General features: G+C 41.2%; 1 protein-coding gene and 1 pseudogene across 2 annotated transcripts in view; one reads left to right on the top strand and one right to left on the bottom strand.

Annotated features, from left to right (window-relative positions):
* CHD6 (chromodomain helicase DNA binding protein 6) overlaps positions 1-20,424 on the bottom strand; it is a 212,800-nt gene that overhangs the window by 139,617 nt on the left and 52,759 nt on the right. For both annotated transcript variants that reach the window (XM_060030773.1, XM_060030774.1), the window contains exon 2: positions 8,138-8,194. In XM_060030773.1, coding sequence (XP_059886756.1) covers positions 8,138-8,170 — 33 coding nt within the window. In that variant the 5' untranslated portion in view covers positions 8,171-8,194. The remainder of the gene's footprint in view (positions 1-8,137; positions 8,195-20,424) is intronic.
* On the top strand, positions 876-2,617 carry LOC132438500 (cytotoxic granule associated RNA binding protein TIA1 pseudogene; annotated as a pseudogene).

Raw genomic sequence — 20,424 nt, 5'->3', positions numbered from 1 at the left:
TGAGTCAACATTCTTTTATCATCCTGATCACTTTGCTCTGGCCTCTCAAGTATATGTTTCAGAGCACAAAATGAATTAGAACAAGAAAAACAAAAATATGTTAAGCTATGTCACAAGATAGGTTTTAGAGCCCATGGATTGCTTTAGCATGCTCAGCAACGTCTTGCAGTTCAGTCGTCGGTATGGCCCGTCACCAGTACCTATAAGAGAAGCAGGATCAACTCCTCTACTTCATTAACTTGCCCCTCCACCTATCTAATATTAACTTTTAAATAAAAACTCTGCCCTGCTCATCAACATATACTATGAGGTGTAAATGAAAACCATCTCACTGACGTTACGTAATAACTGGCTGACATACCAAAGGTCTCAATATGAACTTTGAAAAGAAAAGAACCTAAATTCATGTTGGGATAATTTTGGTAAAGAATGTTTTTATTGAAATGAAAGCTTACCTTAAATAATGTTTAAAAAATTAAATTTGCAGATTGTTTTAAGAAATAAAAATCTGCCCATGTATCATAAATGACAGTAGTTTCGAGGGCTTGGGATTCTCTTCAGTAATGTGTTATTTTTAACAGCAGCAAAATATTCCACTAGGTAGATGTGCTATGATGTATATACAGGCCTACCTCACAGATATTGCAGGTTCAGTTCCAGACCACCACAATAAAGCAAATACTGTAGTAAAGTGAGTCACACAAATTTTTTGGTTTACAGGTACATACAAAAGTTATGTTTATACTATACTGTAGTCTATTAAGTGTGCACTAGCACTATGTCTAAAAAAAAAAATCTACATACCTTAATTTAAAAATATCTTATTGCTTGACACTGTACTCCGATTTAAAAAAATTAAATTACAGGAGGTCCAAAGTGCAAGATTCTTCTGCGCCTGCGCGGTCCGGGTCACTTCCCGGGCTGCTCTAAGGTGCCCGGCTCACCGCCATCTTGACCCGAGGCTTTGTTGTTCGCGCTGGGCTGGGCGGTTTAGTGTAATTGCTGCTGAAGAAGGGGACGCAGTAACCTCTAGTTGGCCGAGAAACTCCGCCATTTTGCAGCCATGGCCGCTCAAAAGATTTGTGAGGTAGTAAAGGGTAGAGAGCTGGACCCGGAGGCGCCACCGCGACAGCAGCAGCCATGGAGGACTAAATGCCTAAGACTCTATATGTCGGTAAGCTTTCCTGAGATGTGACAGAAGCTTTAATTCTCCAGAATGATTATGGATACAGCTGGAAATGATCCATATTGTTTTGCAGAGTTTTATGAGCGTCGTCATGCAGCTGTAGCACTAGCTGCTATGAATGGGTGGAAGATAATGGGTAAGGAAGTCAAAGTGAAGTGGGCAACAACCCACAGCAGTCAAAAGGAGGATACAAGCAGTAGTACCGTTGTTAGCACACAGCGTTCACAAGGTCATTTCCATGTCTTTGTTGGTGATCTCAGTCCAGAAATTACAACTGAAGATACAAAAGCTGCTTTTGACCATTTGGAAGAATATCAGATGCCCAAGTGGTAAAAGACATGGCAACAGGAAAGTCTAAGGGATATGGCTTTGTCTCCTTTTTCAACAGATGGGATGCTGAAAACTCCATTCAACAGATGGGTGGCCAGTGGCTTGGTGGAAGACAAAATCAGAACTAACTGGGCAACCCGAAAGCCTCCAGTTCCAAAGAGTACATATGAGTCAAACACCAAACAGCTATCATATGATGAGGTCGTAAATCAGTCTAGTCCAAGCAACTGTACTGTATATGATGGAGATGTCACTTCTGGGCTAACAGAACAACTAATGCGTCAGACTTTTTCGCCATTTGGACAAATAATGGAACTTCGAGTCTTTCCATATAAAGGATATTCTTTTGTTCGGTTCAATTCCCATGAAAGTGCAGCACATGCAGTTGTTTCTGTTAATGGAACTACCACTGAAGGCCATGTTGTGAAATGCTACTGGGGCAAAGAAACTCTTGATATGATAAATCCCATGCAACAGCAGAATCAAATTGGATATCCACAAGCTTACGGCCACTGGGGCCAGTGGTATGGGAACACACAACAAATTGGCCAGTATATGCCTAATGGTTGGCAAGTACCTGCATATGGAATGTATGGCCAGCTATGGAACCAGCAGGGATTTAAACAGTCTTCTGCACCATGGATGGGACCAAATTATGGAGTGCAGCCGCCTCCAGGACAGAATGGCAGCATGATGCCTGATCAGTCTGCAGAGTCGCAGTGTATGAAACCCAGTGAAAAAGGACTCCAGAACCTAAAGCCAGTGGCTTAAGGCTACAGGGAGTGTAGTAAAGCCCTTGTTTACTTAAAGATTTATCAAATCAGTCAGTGCGAATGTCAGATACAATGTATTTATTTAAAAGATTCATTTTTTAATCATGAAATTACCATCCACATTGTTTTAAAAAGAAACAATATGCTGGATGTCTGCCAATTTTTGCCTTCATTACCTTTTTTGATAAAGTTTCTCAAATCTTTGTTTCATATACAAATGCAGGGATTGCTGCCACTTTTTAAAAATAGAGGCAGAAAACTGCACAATGTTGAACTTTTTCCACTGAAGTAGTGGGCAGTTCTAGTTTGCATTCCCGATATGATTTAAAACCTGTAATATAAAGACTAAAAAAAAAAAGAAAAAAGGAAAACCCAAACTGTGCCGAGTCCAGAAGTTCTTTGTAATCTTCAGCTTATGCACAATTCTATTTTAGGTTTTTCTGAAATAGGCATTGTTTGAGCTGCCCCATCTCCAGTTTTCCCTTTGGGGTTTTTTAATATAAGATATTAGTTTACATCATTTTTGTATCTACATTTTTTCACAATTTGTCTTGCCTTATCAAAGTTCTATAAAATATACTTAAATGGAAAAAAATGATCTTTAGATTGAAAACTTTTCTCAGATGGATTGATAATTGCATTCATCTTGTGTTTTATATGAGAAGGTGCCTCAAGAACTCCCTGTTGAATTTGTTTAAAAGGGTTACCTTCTGTGATAAACTTTGCTGTGTACAGGAAATATAAAAATAAATAAAAACTTGTTACTAAAGAAAATCTCTGAAATGTGATAAGTTCTTATGAACCCATGTTAATTTCATGTGTCAACTTCTACATTTACATGTATCATTTCATTATGTAAAATGTTTTAGCAATTTAACATTTTGCACAGTTAGCAACTTTGTATGTAATTTCCTCCTTAAAGGCATCATGCAGAATTGACAGGAGATTCATAAGGTTTTGTTTGCATATAAATATCAAATGCACACTTTGGTAGTCTTTGAATACAAAGTTATCTGCTCTTGTTTTTCAAGAACTTTGAGACACAAAGTTGTATGTAAAGAAATATATTAATTTGCCATATTCTAGTTATACTTACTCAAAAAGAGTAAATCAACTTGATTTTAATATGTACAAATGATAGCTGTGAAACTGTAGAATATCCTTATGTCAGTATTAGGGTTTCTTGTGAACTCCAAAATTAGCCTAAATGACGAGACGGGCAAAGCATTTTTTAAATGTTCAGAGGCCAAAAGATAAACAAACAAAAACCCGTGAAACCCTACCTCCTTAAACAGCCTTCAAAGAGGGGAATCCTCAGTGCATTCATTACTTTGATTCTTTTCGTACCTGTTTTCCTGGAGGTCCCAATTTTATTATTTTGGGGTGGCATTCAGAGGTTTAATCTTTGATGGCATTGTTCTAGTTTTGAAATTTCTAGTACATTTCAGTCTCTTAGAAGAATTGTGGGAGATTTTGTTTTGTTTCGTTTTCAGCAAAAGTCACAAACTCTCCTCTTCTTTGACTCACAAAGGGGAAGGGTCCCCAGTGTACATATTTGGATGCTCGGTTGTTTTTAAGACCAGAGAGCTCCTGGTGTTTTATTTAGGAACAGAAAAGGCCCATATAATCCTAAGAGTTTTCTGGCCTGTATCCTCCAGGTAGGAGCAGATGGCTCTAAGCTGGTCTCTAAGCCAATACTCCTGTAAACCAGAGCCCAGGAAAGACAGCTCATAAATGTATAATTCTCTGGAGCTCAATTCTATGCAGTTGTACTGATGTTTCATCAAGTCACTGTGTATTTTTTAAGTGTTGACACATTAAAACTTGCTTTATAGAAGATGAGCAAATTTTTTAAACACTTGGAAATTTTACTTCCTTGTTAATTAACCTTCTACAGATCAGGGCATGCAACCAAAAGCAGCTTAAATACTCAAAAAATAACAGGATGCTGTTTTTAGATTCTTCTGGTTTATGTTCCTATTTTAGGACCCTCGCTTTTCTCTTATTCAAAAATATTTTATGCCCTATACATCTGTGGACTGCAGGGTAAATTATTTGGGCATAAATAATCCAAGCAAAAGTATAGTTTTTCTTTCATTTTGACTATCTCAAGTAATACCACTTTTTATTAGCCAATATTTTCTTACTGCACAATTCTAAAATGTACACTGACTACTTTTTGAGAAGAAAGTACTATTACTCAAAGGCTTACTACTGAACAAATCTGTAATTCAGGAACATTGCTAACTTTGCTTTAAATCTTATTCTCAGTGTTAAATCATTTAAAAAATTTACAGTCTAAAAATCATACTGGTATTAGTATCAGGTAAGGAAATTATAAAGTTTTTTAAATGGATTCATTCTCTGCAATATGCATTCAAATTTTACTTTAAAATACATCTGTTACTGTGAAGAACCTAAAGTGGTTCACAATTAATGGGTCATTAAATCCAGTATGCTTTGCCCTGACTGGATATTAAAGTTCCTTTATGTTTTCTATTTTAAAAAATTAAAATAAAAATACTTTGTTGCTAAAAAAAATGCTAACCATCATCTGAACCTTCAGCAAGTCATAGTCCTTTTGCTGGTGGAGGGTCCTGCCTTGGTGTTGACAGCTGCTGACTGATCAGGGTGGTGGTTGCTGAAGCTGGCGTGTCTGTGGCAATTTCTTAAAATACGACAACAATGAAGTTTACCACATCAACTGACTCTTCCTTGCACAGTTTTCTGTAGCATGCAGTGCTGTTTGACAGCATTCTACCCACAGTAGAACTTCGTTCAAAATTGGAATCAATCCTCTCAAACCCTGCTGCTGCTTTATCAACTAAGTTTATGTAATATTCTAAATCCTTTGTTGTCATTTCAACAATCTTCACAGCATCTTTACCAGGAGTAGACTCCATCTCAAGGAACCACCTTCTATGCACATCCATAAGAAGCAACTGTTCAAGTTTTATCATGAGATGGCAGCAATTCAGTCCCATCTTCAGGCTCCACTACTAATTCTGGTTCTCTTGTCTTCTCCACCACATCTGAAGTTATTTCCTCCACTGAAGTCTTGAACCCCTCAAAGTCACCCATAAGGGTCGGAATCAACTTCTCCCAAACTCCTGTTAATGTTGACATTTTGACCTCTTCCCATGAATCACAAATGTTCTTCATGGCATCTAGTATGGTGAATCCTTTCCAGAAGGTTTTCAACTTACTTTGCCCAGATCCATCAGAGAAATCACCATCTATGGCAGCTACAACCTTACAAAATGTATGTCCTAAATAATAAGATTTGAAAGTCAAAATTCCTCCTTGATCCATGGGCTGCAGATGGATGCTGTGTGAGCAGGCATGAAAACATCATTCATCTCGCTGTACAACTCCATCAAAGCTCTTGGGTGACCATGTGCATTGTCAATGAGCCGTAATGTTTTGAAAGAAAATCTTTTTTTCTGAGCAGTAGGCCTCAACAGTGGACTTACACATACAGTAAGCCATGTTGTAAACACATATGCTATCATCCAGGCTTTGTAATTTCCATTTAGAGAGTATAGGCAGAGTAGATTTAGCATAATTCTCATGGGCCCTAGTAGTTTCAGGATGGTACATGAGCACTGGCTTCAACCTAAAAGTCAACAGCTGCATTATCCCCTAACAAGAGAGTCAGCCTGTCTTTTGAAACTTTGAAGACAGGCACTGACTTGCCCTCTCTAGCTATCAAGGTCCTAAATGGCATCTTCTTCCAATAGGAGGCTGTTCTGTCTAAACTGAAAATCTGTTGTTTAGTGTGGCCACCTTCATTAATTATCTCAGCTAGATCTTCTGGATAACTTGCTGCAGCTTCTACATCAGCACTTGCTGCTTCACCCTGTACTTTTAGGTTATGGAGACAGCTCCTCTCCTTAAACCTCATGAGCCAACCTCTGTTAGCTTTACTTTTCTTCTACACTTTCCTCACCTCTCTGAGCCTTCATAGAATTGAAGAGAGTTAGGGCCTTGCTCTGGATTAGGCTTTGACTTAAGAGAATGGTGTGATTTGTCTGATCTTCTATCCAGACCACTCAAACTATCTCCATGTCAGCAATAAGGCTGTGGTGCTTTCTTATTTGCGTGTTCACTGGAACGGCACTTTTAATTTCCTTCAAGGATTCTTCCTTTGCATCCGCAACTTGGCTAAACTGTTTAGCACAAGAGGCCTCGCTTGTGGCCTCTCTGCTTTCCATGTGCCTTTTTCACTAAACTTAATCACCTTTAGCTTTTGATCGAAAGTGAGAGCCGAGCAACTGGTCCTTTCACTTGAACACCTAGAGGCCACTGTAGGGTTATTAAGTGGCCTAACTTCCATATTGTTGTGTCTCAAGGAATGGTTGTTTCCTGGGCTCAGAAACCGGAGGAGGAGGTGAAAGATGGAGGAACAGCCAGTCAGTTGGTGGAGCAGTCACAGACATTTACCAGTGAAGTTCACCCCAAAACAATTACAATAGTAACACCAAAGATCACGGATCACAGATCACCACAGCAAATATAATAATAATGAAAAGTTCCAAAATACTGAGAGAATTACCAAAATGTGACACCGAGACATGAAGTGAGCAAATGCTGTTGGAAAAATGGTGCTGATAGCCCTACTCAAGGCAGAGCTGCCACAAGCCTTCAATTTGTAAAAAATGTAATAATACCTGCACAGTAAAACGAGGCACGCCTGTAGTCTCCTTTTTGACGGACATTTAAGTTCGTTTCCATTTTCGCTATAATAAACAAAGTCGCAATGAAACCTACACACCCATCTGAGTAAATCCATAGGGTAAAATCCTGGCAGATGGAACTGCACTCTCTACAGTGTTTGTGTACTAACTTTTGACTCTACAGAGCCAGGACAGGAGGAAACCAGCGTGTAGATAGTGTTTAGGCACTGCTCTTCTTATTAAAATTAGCAGCAGGTGACTCAATTCTTTCCCCAAACAGGCCATTTTGTTTTGGTTTCACAAGGACCTATCCACTGGGAACAGAACAGAGGGTAGTCCTTGTAACCATATCCCTAGGTCACCCTGTATCCGACTACTCAGTGCTCTACAAGCAGAGAGGAAAGTGGCTGGTCCCACCCAACCTCTCTGCATAGGGTCCCAGCTGAAGGGCAGGGATTCAGATCTCCCCAGTTACCAGGTTGTCATTCAATTCTGTAAAAGGAAAACCAGCCCATCAGAGACAGCCTGTTTCTAAGAGACAGAGGCAGGTCCCCTCATCTCACCTCCCTGAGCCACACTGGTTTAGGTCTCTGGGATCCTCTGAAAACGTAATCACCTGGAACACATAAATACCAACTAAGGAAAAAGATTTTAGTAGGATGCGTCATAAGGGCCAAATGTTTTTATCAACTCCCCTCCAGGAAACCAAATGCCAAACAGTTAATGTTCACTATTTTCTGCAGGGACAAACTTCCAATTAGTTCACTATTTTCTGCAGGAGAAAACTTCAGCACATCATGATAAATAAGAATTCTGTAAGTGAATGCTTTTAGTTTAACCAAACATCGAAAATAATAAATATGTAAACTATAAAGAAGCGATCACTTCTCCCTTGATAAAAACTTGGTAAGCTATTTCTCTTTCGCATAGCTAATTCTGAATAATATTCTGATCTACAATCTTCATTACATTTATTCCTATATAGAGCTGACCTGTGCATAGTAAAAATCTATATATTAAGTCATTCAGAACAGAGCTCTCAGTTACCACGTGGAGAATGGGAAACAGGCAGCAGAGGCTAGGAGATAAGCCCAAACTGCCAGCATCTCCTCTTGTAAAAAAGCACCAGTGTATGCTGGATGCATTCCCTTAGAAGATATGTGACCACTTACCTGCTTCTCTTTCTTCTGTATTTTCATTATCATCTATTAAAGGCAATTATTTTATTTCTGTAAAACATAAAAAAGGCAAAGATTATGCTAAAATCCAAAATGAAACATTTTAGATTATCTCAAGATTAAGCTGCGACACGTGAGGAAAACACAGAATAGAGGATTACTTCTCCAGAACACTTACAATTAGTGGTCTTCTAGCCCAGCACCCCCCAGAGGCCTACATATAGGCCAAAACCTACCTTCTCCCATCCTGAACCCTAGTTTTTTGCTCCAGATGGAGTGGAGTCAAAAAGATACTGTCTTTGTAGATAAAATAAGTTATAAAAGATGCTGGCATATTAAATTAAGAAGGAAATTAAAAGAGGAGCCAAAAATAATGACATGACTATATTGAGGGGGGTGGAGAGGGGGTAGAACTAAGCAAAGACCTCATGTCTTTTGGAAGAAAATCAGTAAGTAGTATCTACAATTGGAAATCAAGAAATAGAAATATACACAATATGGGCCTCCCTCATGGTGCAGTGGTTAAAAATCTGCCTGGCAATGCAGGGGACACGGGTTTGAGCCCTGGTTGGGGAAGATCCCACAAGCAGCAGAGCATCTAAGCCCGTGCGCCACAACTACTGAGCCCGTGAGCCACAACTGCTGAGCCCATGTGCCACAACTACTGAAGCCCGCATGCCTAGAGCCGGTGCTCCGCAACAAGAGAAGCCACCGCAGTGAGAAGCCCCCGCAGAAGCCCCCGCTCGCAGCAACTAGAGAAAGCCCGCGTGCAGCAATGAAGACCCAACGCAGCCAAAAATAAATAAATAAATAAAAAGAAATATACACAATAAAATAGAGCTAAAAGAGTTAAAAGTCGTTGTCTTGAAGGAGAGAGGAGCTGGTGTGAGACAGGACAGGGCACCCTTGCATTTCATCATAAGCTCTCCTACATTACTTGATGTTTTAAACCATGTGCACTTTAAATTGACAAAATAAGTTCCATTCCAATATTTCACATGATCTTTTTTTAAAAAAATAAATTTACTTCTTTTATTTTTGGCTGTGCTGGGTCTTCGTTGCTGCGCATGGGCTTTCTTTAGTTGCAGCAAGTGGGGGGGTACTCTTTGTTGAGGTGCGCGTGCTTCTCATTGCAGTGGCTTCTCTTGTTGCGGAGAATGGGCTCTAGGCACGCAGGCTCAGTAGTTGTGGCTCGTGGGCTCCAGAGTGCATGCTCAGTAGCTGTGGTGCACAGGGTTAGCTGCTCCGCAGCATGTGGGATCTTCCTGGACCAGGGCTCGAACCCGTGTCCCCTGCACTGGCAGGCGGATTCTCAACCACTGCACTACCAGGGAAGCCCTCATATGATCTTTTTAAGTGATTTTACTGTACCCAGGACTTAAGCCCCATCCCCACTCCAACTGTAATGCCCATGATGACACCTGAACTTTTTCTCATAAATGACTTTTCAGCACCATAGCAACAAGAGCCCAGCAAGTGGCTTGAGAGGTCACTGAAGTGCACTAAGGGCATCCCAGGGAACAGAAAGAACGCTATTTTAGGAAACCCAGAACTTGGGGCTGCCTGAATCACTCACTCTCACCTTCCCCACAGACAAACAATGGAAGGATCATAGTATCCCGGCTTCTGGTTCTAGTCTGGATGTAGACACCACCTCATATTTATTGTTTACTTTGACTTCCTGGACATCCCAGAGAGCTAGGAAAACATCCCAGAGGCACACAATTATCCTTATGTTATAATTATTTCTCATATCCAAATGAATGTGATGTGCAGGCATCAAGGAGAACTTTAAAGGGAGACAGTCCCACCTTCTAAGTGGGCTCATGGTGTGTATGACGCAACTGAGAAAAATGAAGGATTTCCATCATCCCTGGGGCCACAATTACAGTTTACCAGTTTAAAGTCTGGTAACTTTAGGGGTTTTTTTCCTCCAAGAGTCAGAAGCATTTTCTATTAAAAGGACCATAAAATGCTACCAGGATATTGCTGCTTGCAAAGAGCATAGCATCCAAGGAGGTAACAAGCTGCAAAGTGGGCGCAGGCGGGGCCTAGACCAAGGGGGAAGGAGAGGAGGGCAGAGAAGGACTGGCCAAATCAAGAAAAGGGGAAGTCAGCAAACAGTGCTTCTAAGGATCAGTGCGAGGACTAGCATGTGATCGAGCAATTACCTCAAGAAAACCAGAGATTCCTGAGAAATGGCAAGGGGAGGGCTCTGAATCAGGGCAGTTCAAAGAATTTTACCACCTAAACTCCATTACAGTGGAGTCGGCACTAGGTAAACTATGTTAGTACAAGTTTATCTTCTTTATCTCTCAATGTCAAATTATCAGACCCCAGAAAACCAACACTCTCAACTATCACAAACTGCCACAAACTCTGAAACAAAGAAAGAAGTTTGGAAAATAAATTCTGGCGAATAAAAAGGGATATTATAAATAACCAGACACATACACTCAAATAAAATTCTACCCGACAAAATGAAATCAATCATTTACAAAACACAGAAAAAGTCCAGTGCCAATAAAAATTACTTTTTAATTTATAAAAGAAATCAAGTATAATGCAATAGAGACACCAAAAAATACAATTTCTGATCAAGTACCACAAACTAGCATGCAAATAAGACAGGGCCCCGACACTGCCAGGAACGCGGGGGAACACTGTGGACCCTGGTCCTTGCGATGGCACCTTTCATTGTTTCAGGCTTTCTGAAAGCACTCAGGCAACGTGCCACTAGATCTATGAACTGCCACAGTCCATTGATCTGCCAGTTCCGCTTTCAGGGATCCATCCCAAGGAAATAAGCCAGCAGGAAATAAAGCTGAGAGGAAGCTCAGCGGTGAGGTAGGGCACAACGTGAAAACGCCTGTCACGGCAGAGCTCGGGCACTGCAGAGGGCCATGGAGGTCACACGGGCCCACCATTCCCTGGGCCCGTGTCATCACAGGGCCTGGGAAGATCAGAGACGGCACATGAGCACAAGCTGGAAAGACTGGGAAGAGGCTGACGCAAGTGTGGCTTGAATGTGGTTACTCAGCAGAGACAAGGGTTGGAGGAAAAGAGCTGGGTGAAAGATTCTAAACCAAATCTTACTGCCCCTCCACCATCTGTTCACATGCAAGATACTGCCACCTGCACCCTCAGGGATATTCACACTGCACAGATAACCCCCACCCCATTCTCTGAGAGAGACAGTGTGTGTGAAATCCAAGTGCATCCCAGTGATGATGCTGTAAGAATAACTGCTCTAGTTCACTGGAAGCAGTCTTTGGCCAACCTCACATTGTTACTGTGAAACCATCTCTAGCACCTGGACGGACAGCTACACACCAGCTCACAGCCACTCCACAAGATAACAGATACAAACAACATCAATAGGGTCTTCCCTGGTGGCGCAGTGGCTAAGACTCTGAGCTCCCAATGCAGAAGGCCTGGGTTCAACCCCTGGTCAGGGAACTAGATGCCACGTGCATGCTGCAAACTAAGGAGCCTGAGAGCCGCAACTAATGAGCCTGCCAGCCACAACTAATGAATGCACGTGTGTAACTAAGGAGCAGGCAAGCCACAACTAAGGGGCCCACCTGCCGCAACAAAGACCCAGCGCAACCAAATAAATAAATTAAATAAAATATTTTTTAAAAAATCAATAGGTGTTCAATAAACATTTTGTTGACTTTTATTTCTCCAAATAGCACCTAGTAGTTTACAATGCACTCTTTCTTCAGTTACCTCTACTTTTTTTTTTTTTTTTTACCTCTTTGATGACACACGTTTGAAAAATACAAAACCACCTAGTCTTTTCGTGAAGCTAAATGTTATGTAGCAGGAATGGAGGACCAGATATACCCTAAAGCAGGTACTTCTGCACACCACTGGACATGGAGCCTCTGCTACTGTGCTGCCATCACCCAAAAGTTGTGATTAGAGAGATCTTTTGGGCTCGATAAAGTAAAAATTAAAACAGTAATTTCAGAGTCCCACAACTTAATTAGAAGCATAATACAAATATATTCTGAAACTCCTAACTGTGTGGACAAACCAGGAAATTTGTTAAGAGGAAAAAGTGTATGTAAAAAAGAAAAGTGTGTAATTTCTGAATTACATGAAAACTGGGAGGACTCCTCACTGCCTTTCAATGCTTATGTATGAAAGTAGCATTTAATTACCTTCACAAGAAGGTTAGCTGCTAATAATATAAAAAGCAAACAATATAAAAATTCCCATTCCTTCTTACACTCACCTACCTCACGATGCTTCAATTAAGAAAAATGGGTGCCAGGTTTCAATAATAATATTTTGAAATTTATTACTTTTTCTCTTTCCAGTTCAAAAATTCTGCCCCAGTGCCTGCGCCATTTCCAAGTTCCTCAGTGCTGTGTTATGGACACTTAAAAAATAATAAAACATCAGGTACACACCATTTTACCATTCATTTACGGAAATTATTTAAATTTACTCTATCTGGAGAATTCTGCCACCTGGGGTCTATTTCATTACAAGAGTGTGTGTTTACGGAAACGGACAAGTGCACACACAGCAGACCCTGCCGTGGTCCTTATATCCACAGGGACAGCAGAAGACACAGCTGACGGCAGGAGGGATGGGGACCTTCGCTGTTAACAGGCCACCAAATCCCTTCCACGCTATCAGGCACTTTGGGACAGAGAGTAAGTGGGAAGCTACTTCAAAAATCAGATCTACCTCCAATTTTCCACAATGACCATGTACTTTTATCATCGATTCATGGCCCCCTTAGGGCAGCAGGCACAAATGAGGCAATTCCACAGTGCTGGCGGGGGGTGTGGGGATGTGAGAAGGGAGCAGGCACAGGACATGCGGAATAACAACCCACCTGAGAAAAGCGAATCAAGAAGGCAGCGAGGAGCTCCTAGGGGCCACCTCTTACCGAGACTCGGGACAGACATCCTGGACCACAAAGAGGGTCCGATGGACGGGGTATCCCTCAACTTCTCACTTCCCACCTCCCCACCCAACCTGCACAAACTAGACAGATTTATCTCCGTCCTTTGCTAGGCCAGAAGCAGCCCACGGGAGGGTAACAGGGAGGGTCAGAAGTGCCAAAAAGCAGAGGAGATCCAGGCTCTAAGAACGATGAGCCAGAGCCGGTAAAACCTCTTCCAGACTTTGTTTCCTCACCTATAAAAAAGGGTGACAACACCCACACCTCAGAGAGCATCAGAACGTAAAGGGCTCAGAATCCAGTGTCTGTCGCACGGTGCACGTGAGCTGTCTGGCAGCCTCTAGTGTCGCCTGTCCTGTGGGCTTCCTGCCAGGGACAGGAGAGAAGGTGGCCCCCTCTCCTGAGGACAACTACCCTTCCATCAGTACTGGGGGTCCATCCTCTCCCACTTCTCAGCCACCTCAGCCTCTGGATCACTTTGCAGTCAGTCTCTCCTCGTTTCGTTTAGGCTGCCCCTCAGCCTTCACCCAACCCCTGAAGTCTTCCCCAGCCACGCTACTCCCCCCACCCCCGCCCGCACTCTCTTATCTTCTCAGCCCAGTTTAGCTGAAGAATCCTGGCACTTGTTGCTACCTGACATTATATTATGTCTAGCTGACTATAAATTTATTACCTGTGAGACGCACACACACGAGTGTAAGCTTTGTTTTGTTCGTGCTGTACTTCCTGAGTCTGGACCAGCACTGGGCTCATAACAGGTGCTCCATAAACATCTGTTCCATGAAGAATCACTTCCTTAAATCGTCACTAAGCCTCTCTCTTTCTACAGCTCTTCTCTCAACAAAGAAACAGGCTCAACTCTATCTCAGAACAGTAACTATACCAACAAATCCCACACCTGCATTTTCACTTCCTCCCATATTACTTCCCTAAAGCTGTTCTTAGCAATGACTCCCTAGCTGCCAAATCCAAGGCTTTAGCCTGACTTCCTTGCAGTACTTTAAACTATGGACCGTTTCCTCCTTTTAAAATTCTCGTCTCACTGGTTTCTTGGAAGCCATTCTCTCCTGCCCTGCCTCTGACTGCAGGCCTCCAAAGCTCAGCTTCCTCCATAGGCTCCTCCTATTATAAGGCCTAACCCTTAAATGTCAGTGCCCCCAGGGCTAAACACGCTTAATACCACAAGGGCTCCCTGAGTTCTCCACTCAACTCCCAGACTTCAACTCTACACCAGGACCACTGCACATTTCCAAATCCAAGTCCTCCTTCTGACCTCCAGGTAGGCATGTCCATCCACATCCTGGCCAGTTCCAATTAGGTATTCCACAGATGCCACAAAAAAAAACCCACAACTCAGTGCTGCCTTTACACACACACACCTGCTCCTATGTCCCCCACTAGAGGCTAGATTCCCATGACCTGCCACCCAGCCCAGAGTTCAGTCATCCTTAACTACTTCCCTTTCCCTTAACTCCTTCCTAATTCCTGAATCCCGTGGTTCCTCCCCAGTCCACCTCTTTAGTTTATTACCACTTTTTTGGCAGGGGGATTTTTTTTTTTACCAGCTCTAGCCTCCTAAGTGTCTCTACTCTAAGTACCTTCTACCCTCATGCCATTACCCTCATTGGACCAAGAGTATGTTTTCCTAAAGTATAAACAAAATCAGATCATATCTCTGCAGTGTCTTCAAAAAGGAAAACAAATTCCTCATGGCACAGAGCCCTGCATAAGCGATCTGGCCTCTATTCCGAGTCTGCTGCTCTGATGTTACCTTCCACTATTCACCCAACTGTACTGAATACTTGAGGTTCAAGCTATGCCTCACCAGGGAAATCCTTCCACTGTCCTTCCACTCCTGTCTCTTATCCTTCGAAACTCAACTCTGGTGTCATGTTCTCCGGGATGTCTTACCCGACTTACCTAAACCCTGAAAGCAACTCGTGAGAAGCACCAAGCCATAGCAGCTATATCACCATGTCATCTTTTCCCTGTCTGTGCATGCCATCGGCTAAGGGCCTAAGTACCCTCTGGGGAAGGGACTCTGTCCCGCAGCAGCAGGCTCAGTGCCTGACATTTGGACTCATAAATGACTATCTGTGGAATGAGTGAGTGAATAAATGGGAAAGCTATGTTTACAGAAAAGGCTTTGAGCTCCTACTTTCTTCATCATAATTGGTGGCCTGTATCTTTTTTCCTTTCCTGTTTATTCTGTTCTTTTAGTCCAATTTCTCAGCATTCATCATTCATACCTTTTCAAAGTAAAAATGTACTTAGCTTAAGAATTCAAAAATATAAAGCTTAAAGCAAAAAATATTCCCCTGACTCTACTCCCCGCCATTCCTGACTCACTCTTCCCAGAGGTAGATCTGTAGCTATTCTTTCTACTACTTTCCAAAATATTTCTAAACAACAGTGACATACCGCATTAACAAAACGAAGGATAAAAATCATAGGATAATCTCAATAGATGCAAAGAAAGCTTTTGACAAGATTCAACATCCACTCATGATAAAACTCTCAACAAAGTGGGCACAGAAGGAACATACCTCAACATAATAGAGGTCATATATGACAAACCCACAGCTAATATCATACTCAACAGTGAAAAGCTAAAAGCATTTCCTCTTAGATCAGGAACAAGACAAGGATGACCACTCTCGCCACTTTTATTCAATATAGTATTGGAAGTCCTAGCCATAGCAATCAGACTAGAAAAAGAAATAAAAGGCATCCAAATTGGAAAGGAGCTTCCCTGATGGCAAAGTGGTTAAGAGTACACCTGCCAATGCAGGGGACACATTGGTTCAAGCCGTGGTCCGGGAAGATCCCACATGCCGCGCAGCAATTAAGCCCGCGAGTCACAACTACTGAGCCCACACGCCACAACTACTGAAGTCTGCGCGCCTAGAGCCCGTGCTCCGCAACAACAGAAGCCACAGCAATAAGAAGCCCGCACACCACAACAAAGAGTAGCCCTCACTGGCTACAACTAGAGAAAGCCCGAGCACAGCAACAAAGCCCCAACTCAGCCAAAAATAAATAAATTTATTAAAAAACAAAAAAAAGAACATATGACCCAAGCTAGCCCAACGTGAGCCTTGCCTGGACCTTCAGTAGAACTTTTAAAAAACAAACTGGAAAGTAAAACTATCACTATTTGCAGATGACATGATACTACATATAGAAAACCCTGCAGATTCCAACAAAAACCCATTAGAACTAGTAAATGAATTCAGTGAAGTTGCAGGATATAAAATTAATAATAGAAATCTATAGCATTCCTATCCACTAATAATGATCTATCAGAAAGAGAAATTAAGAAAACACAATCACATCAAAAAGAGTAAAATAGGGCTTCCCTGGTGGCGCAGTGGTTGAGAGTTCGCCTGCCGATGCAGGGGACACGGGTTCGTGCCCCGGTCCGGGAAGATCCCACATGCCGCGGAGCAGCTGGGCCCGTGAGCCATGGCCGCTGAGCCTGCGCGTCCGGAGCCTGTGCTCCGCAATGGGAGAGGTCACAACAGTGAGAGGCCCGCATACCGAAAAAAAAAAAAGAGTAAAATACCTAGGAATAAATTGAATAAAGAAGCTGAAAGACCTGTACTCTGAGGCTATAAGACATTGATGAAACAAATTGAAAACAACACAAATAAATGGAAAGATATACTGTGCTCACAGGTTGGAAGAATCATACTGTTAAAATGACCATACTACCCAAAGCAATCTACAGATTCAATGCAATCCCTATCAAAACCAATGGCATTTTTCACAGAACTAGAACAAATAATCCTAAAATTTGTATGGGACCACAGAAGACCACAAATATCCAAAGCTATCTTGAGAAAGAAGAAGAAAGCTGAAGGTATCACACTCCCTGATTTTGAAGCATACTCCTGAAACTAACAAAATATGTCCATCAACTATACTTCAGAATAAATAAACAAAATTTCTAAAAAACACGCTAATAGTGCTAGTATATTGTTTTTTCCAATTTTAAACATTATTCTATCAGCTTCTCCCTATAAAACAGGAGTTGGCAAATGTTTTTATAAAAGGTCAGGTAATTAATATTTTAGGCTTTGCAGGCCACATGGTCTCTGTTGCAACTAATCAATTTTGCCACTGTAGCATGAAAACAGCCACAGACAATAGGCTAACATATGGGTTGGTCTGTGTTCCAAAGAAACTACAAAACAGGTAGCCCCCTGCTATGGAAGATGAAGCATACCTTCCCAATATAGTTATTATTACCATTATTATTAAATCAATATTCAATTCACAGCTAAGACATGAACTATATACTATGCTAAAATTTTCTTTTTTGTGTAATTTTTTCCCTAAAGATAGTAAGTACCTTTAAATTTAAAAATTTAGAAATTTGCTTTGTTTTCTATGAATCACTAACTTATCTAAAAATGCTTCTCCAAAGCCTTAAAATTAAAATTCCTCTCAATCTAAGTTCATTTTTTCCCCCTTGGATCATTATATCTGGAGTGTTACAACTCTCTTCAATCTGTTTCAAAGGCACATTTCCTAGGACTTCTCATCACCATCCTCCTGGGGGATTCATTCCCTTTGTCCCTCTCGAGTGAACTTCCAAGTTTCTTTCTTCTCTCTGAGGGTTTACTCTCTCATTCTGGTGAATCACAATGTCCACTAACTGACTAGGAAATATATGAACGAGAGGTAAGTTTCTGAGACCTTCATGCCTCACTAGGTTTATAGTCCACCTTGATGGCTTGGTGGGTAGCAAATCACAGGTTGGAGACGGATATCACCTCAGAATTTTGAGAGCATTTCACCACTGTCCTGTTCCTTCCACCACGTGTTAAGGAATCTGAACCACTGTGATCCCTAATCCCTTATCTGTAACCTCTCTTCCTCCATAGAAAGCTTTAGCCCCAGGGAACATCTTTTCACAATGATGTACTGTGGGGCTGTTTTAATCCATGAGTTTGGGCACCTGGTGAATTCTTTCACAAACTAGAAACACCTGTCTCAGTTCTGAGAAATCCTCTTGTATTATTTCCTCATAATTTCCTCCCTAATTGTTTTCTTGTAATGGAACTTCTATTATTGTATATGAAAGACAGACCTTCGGGGCTGTACCTCTAATTTTCACATTAAAAAATGTTTTTAAATCTTGTGTTCTGCTTTCTGGGGAGGTTTCCTCAACTTTATCTTCCAACCCTTCTTCTTCTTTTTTTTTTTTACGGCTAACATGTTAACCATTCAATAATTCGTTTTTTGGGACTCTGATGTTTTACTCTTGTAGTCTCCTAAGGCTGTGCCAAGTAACCAACAATAGAAGAGCGTTCAAACGACAGGCGGTGGCTCTTTCCTTTCAAAGACGACGCTGTGATCTAGTAGAAACACTTCTACTCAACCAAAACAGTCCAACTGGCATGAGAAAACGCCTCTGTAACAATTTTAAGGATTTTTCTATGTTTTCAAGGCTCTGAATGAGTTTTATATTTCTATCAAAGGTGGCACAGCAACAAAAAATGAGAATTATGGTTCAGATACATGAATTTTTTGATGCCTGAAAGTTTTTTTGGAATGTAGAGAATTTTTAGATTAGATCTATTTCTCTGAAAAGTTATCTTTTGTGTATAATTTAGGCTAGAGCTAATCTGTATAGGGTGAGCTATGATGCTCTCTGCAACAGGTTAGAGATAACACACCACCTTAATTTCATGACTACAAGTCAAAAGCATTCACATCTCTCAAGATGAAGAGGGCCATGAGAACAAAGACATCTATTTTGAATACTACTATATATCTAATTCGTAGGACAGTATTTTGTGAATGAATAAATATATTAATATTACACATGGATTTATCAATGGTGGGTCAAAAGAGAAGGATCATACTGGTATATATACCAGGTTTAGTCTAAAAACCCTTCTCTCCAAAAATGTAGGTGCCTAATTCGAAATACCTGCCGACATAACTAGGGAGAAGACACCAGTACCATCGCGACTTCCAAACTGATGCAGTGCTTTGTTTTGCCAGCTTGAAAGTACAATTACCGCCTCAAACATTAACTTAAGATGCTTCGCTCCTCAAAAGAACAGTGTTTTAAACATTCAAAGTGTTACACTAAAAGCTTTGTTACCCTGTATATGGGTAATGCAAGCCAAAAAGCAAATCAAGAGTAGTGACTTTAATCCCTGTCTATGAGAGAAGGCATAATTAGCAGTAAGAGCAATAACCTTCTAGAAAACTCTTGTTACTGGATGAAGAGTATTAGAAATGTCCATTTTAAGAGGCTTCCTATTGGTCAACTGCAAAATAACAGGACTTTAAACTCATTGCTACTGACTTCAACCAATGTCTAGCACTGCCATAATTCCTCACAATAATCTGTTTTACCTAGATGGTGTAAAGGTGTAAACGAAGGAAGCTCTCTAGAATCGACTAGAAACATTTCAATAGTGCTGCATTCACAGAATCAGAACTGAATGGGACCTTTGGGATCACACAGCCAAACACTTTGGTCTTAATGATGAATGAGACACATCTGCATAATACCAAAGGAAAAAAATCAACTCCAAACCCCAGTTCATCTCTTCAATCAGAGAAATCATTTCAACTCCTAATCTGGTGATGAAAATCAACTTGCTCGATAAGAATCACTATTAACAGTAGTAGTAGAAGCAAATGGCCAGGCATTATCAGAGCTTATCAAATAACACATTGTAAAGTAAAACCTGACTGCACTTTTTTTCTGTCATTAGACCCTACACCATAATGTCAACTGACCCAGATCAGGAATGATCCCATCTGTGAACACAGGACTGAAGAAACCGATCTTCTGACAGCCAAGTCCACTCAAAGTTCAGAGCCCTGAAAATCCAAGCTGTAACCTTATGTAGGAAGACAGAGGGTTTTACAAATGACACTCATATTCAGTCTCAAGAGACCTCACCAGTAATGCAACATCTTTTTGAATCGTTACACTTTAATGCTTTTTGTAGAGGAAGAGTAATACCTGTAGGCTTGAGTGAAGATATCTAGGTTCTGAACATAAGGGTAGTATGATTTGTACAATTTATTCAATATCTCTGGGTCTTAGTTTCTCATTTACAGAATAGGGACAAAAACTATCTTTTGGGAGAGGAGATGGATGAGTTCTACTTTGGACAGGCTGTTTGAAGGAACAGTAAAGGCTGAAGCAAAGTGAAGGGGTGGGGAACTTAAAAGCTCAGGAAATGCAATCCTTTTATCTTAAGAATGATGAAACTAAGGATCAGAGCAGTCTGATTGCCCAAAGGCTCACAGCTACGCAAAAAGTACAAGAATCAGGGCTTCCCTGGTGGTGCAGCGATTGACAGTCCGCCTGCCAATGCAGGGG

The sequence above is a fragment of the Delphinus delphis genome, chromosome 15, assembly GCF_949987515.2.
Source record: "Delphinus delphis chromosome 15, mDelDel1.2, whole genome shotgun sequence".
NCBI classification, from domain to species: Eukaryota; Metazoa; Chordata; class Mammalia; order Artiodactyla; family Delphinidae; genus Delphinus; species Delphinus delphis.
Note: the sequence above shows the minus strand (reverse complement) of the source record. Positions and strands in the feature narration are given on the sequence as shown.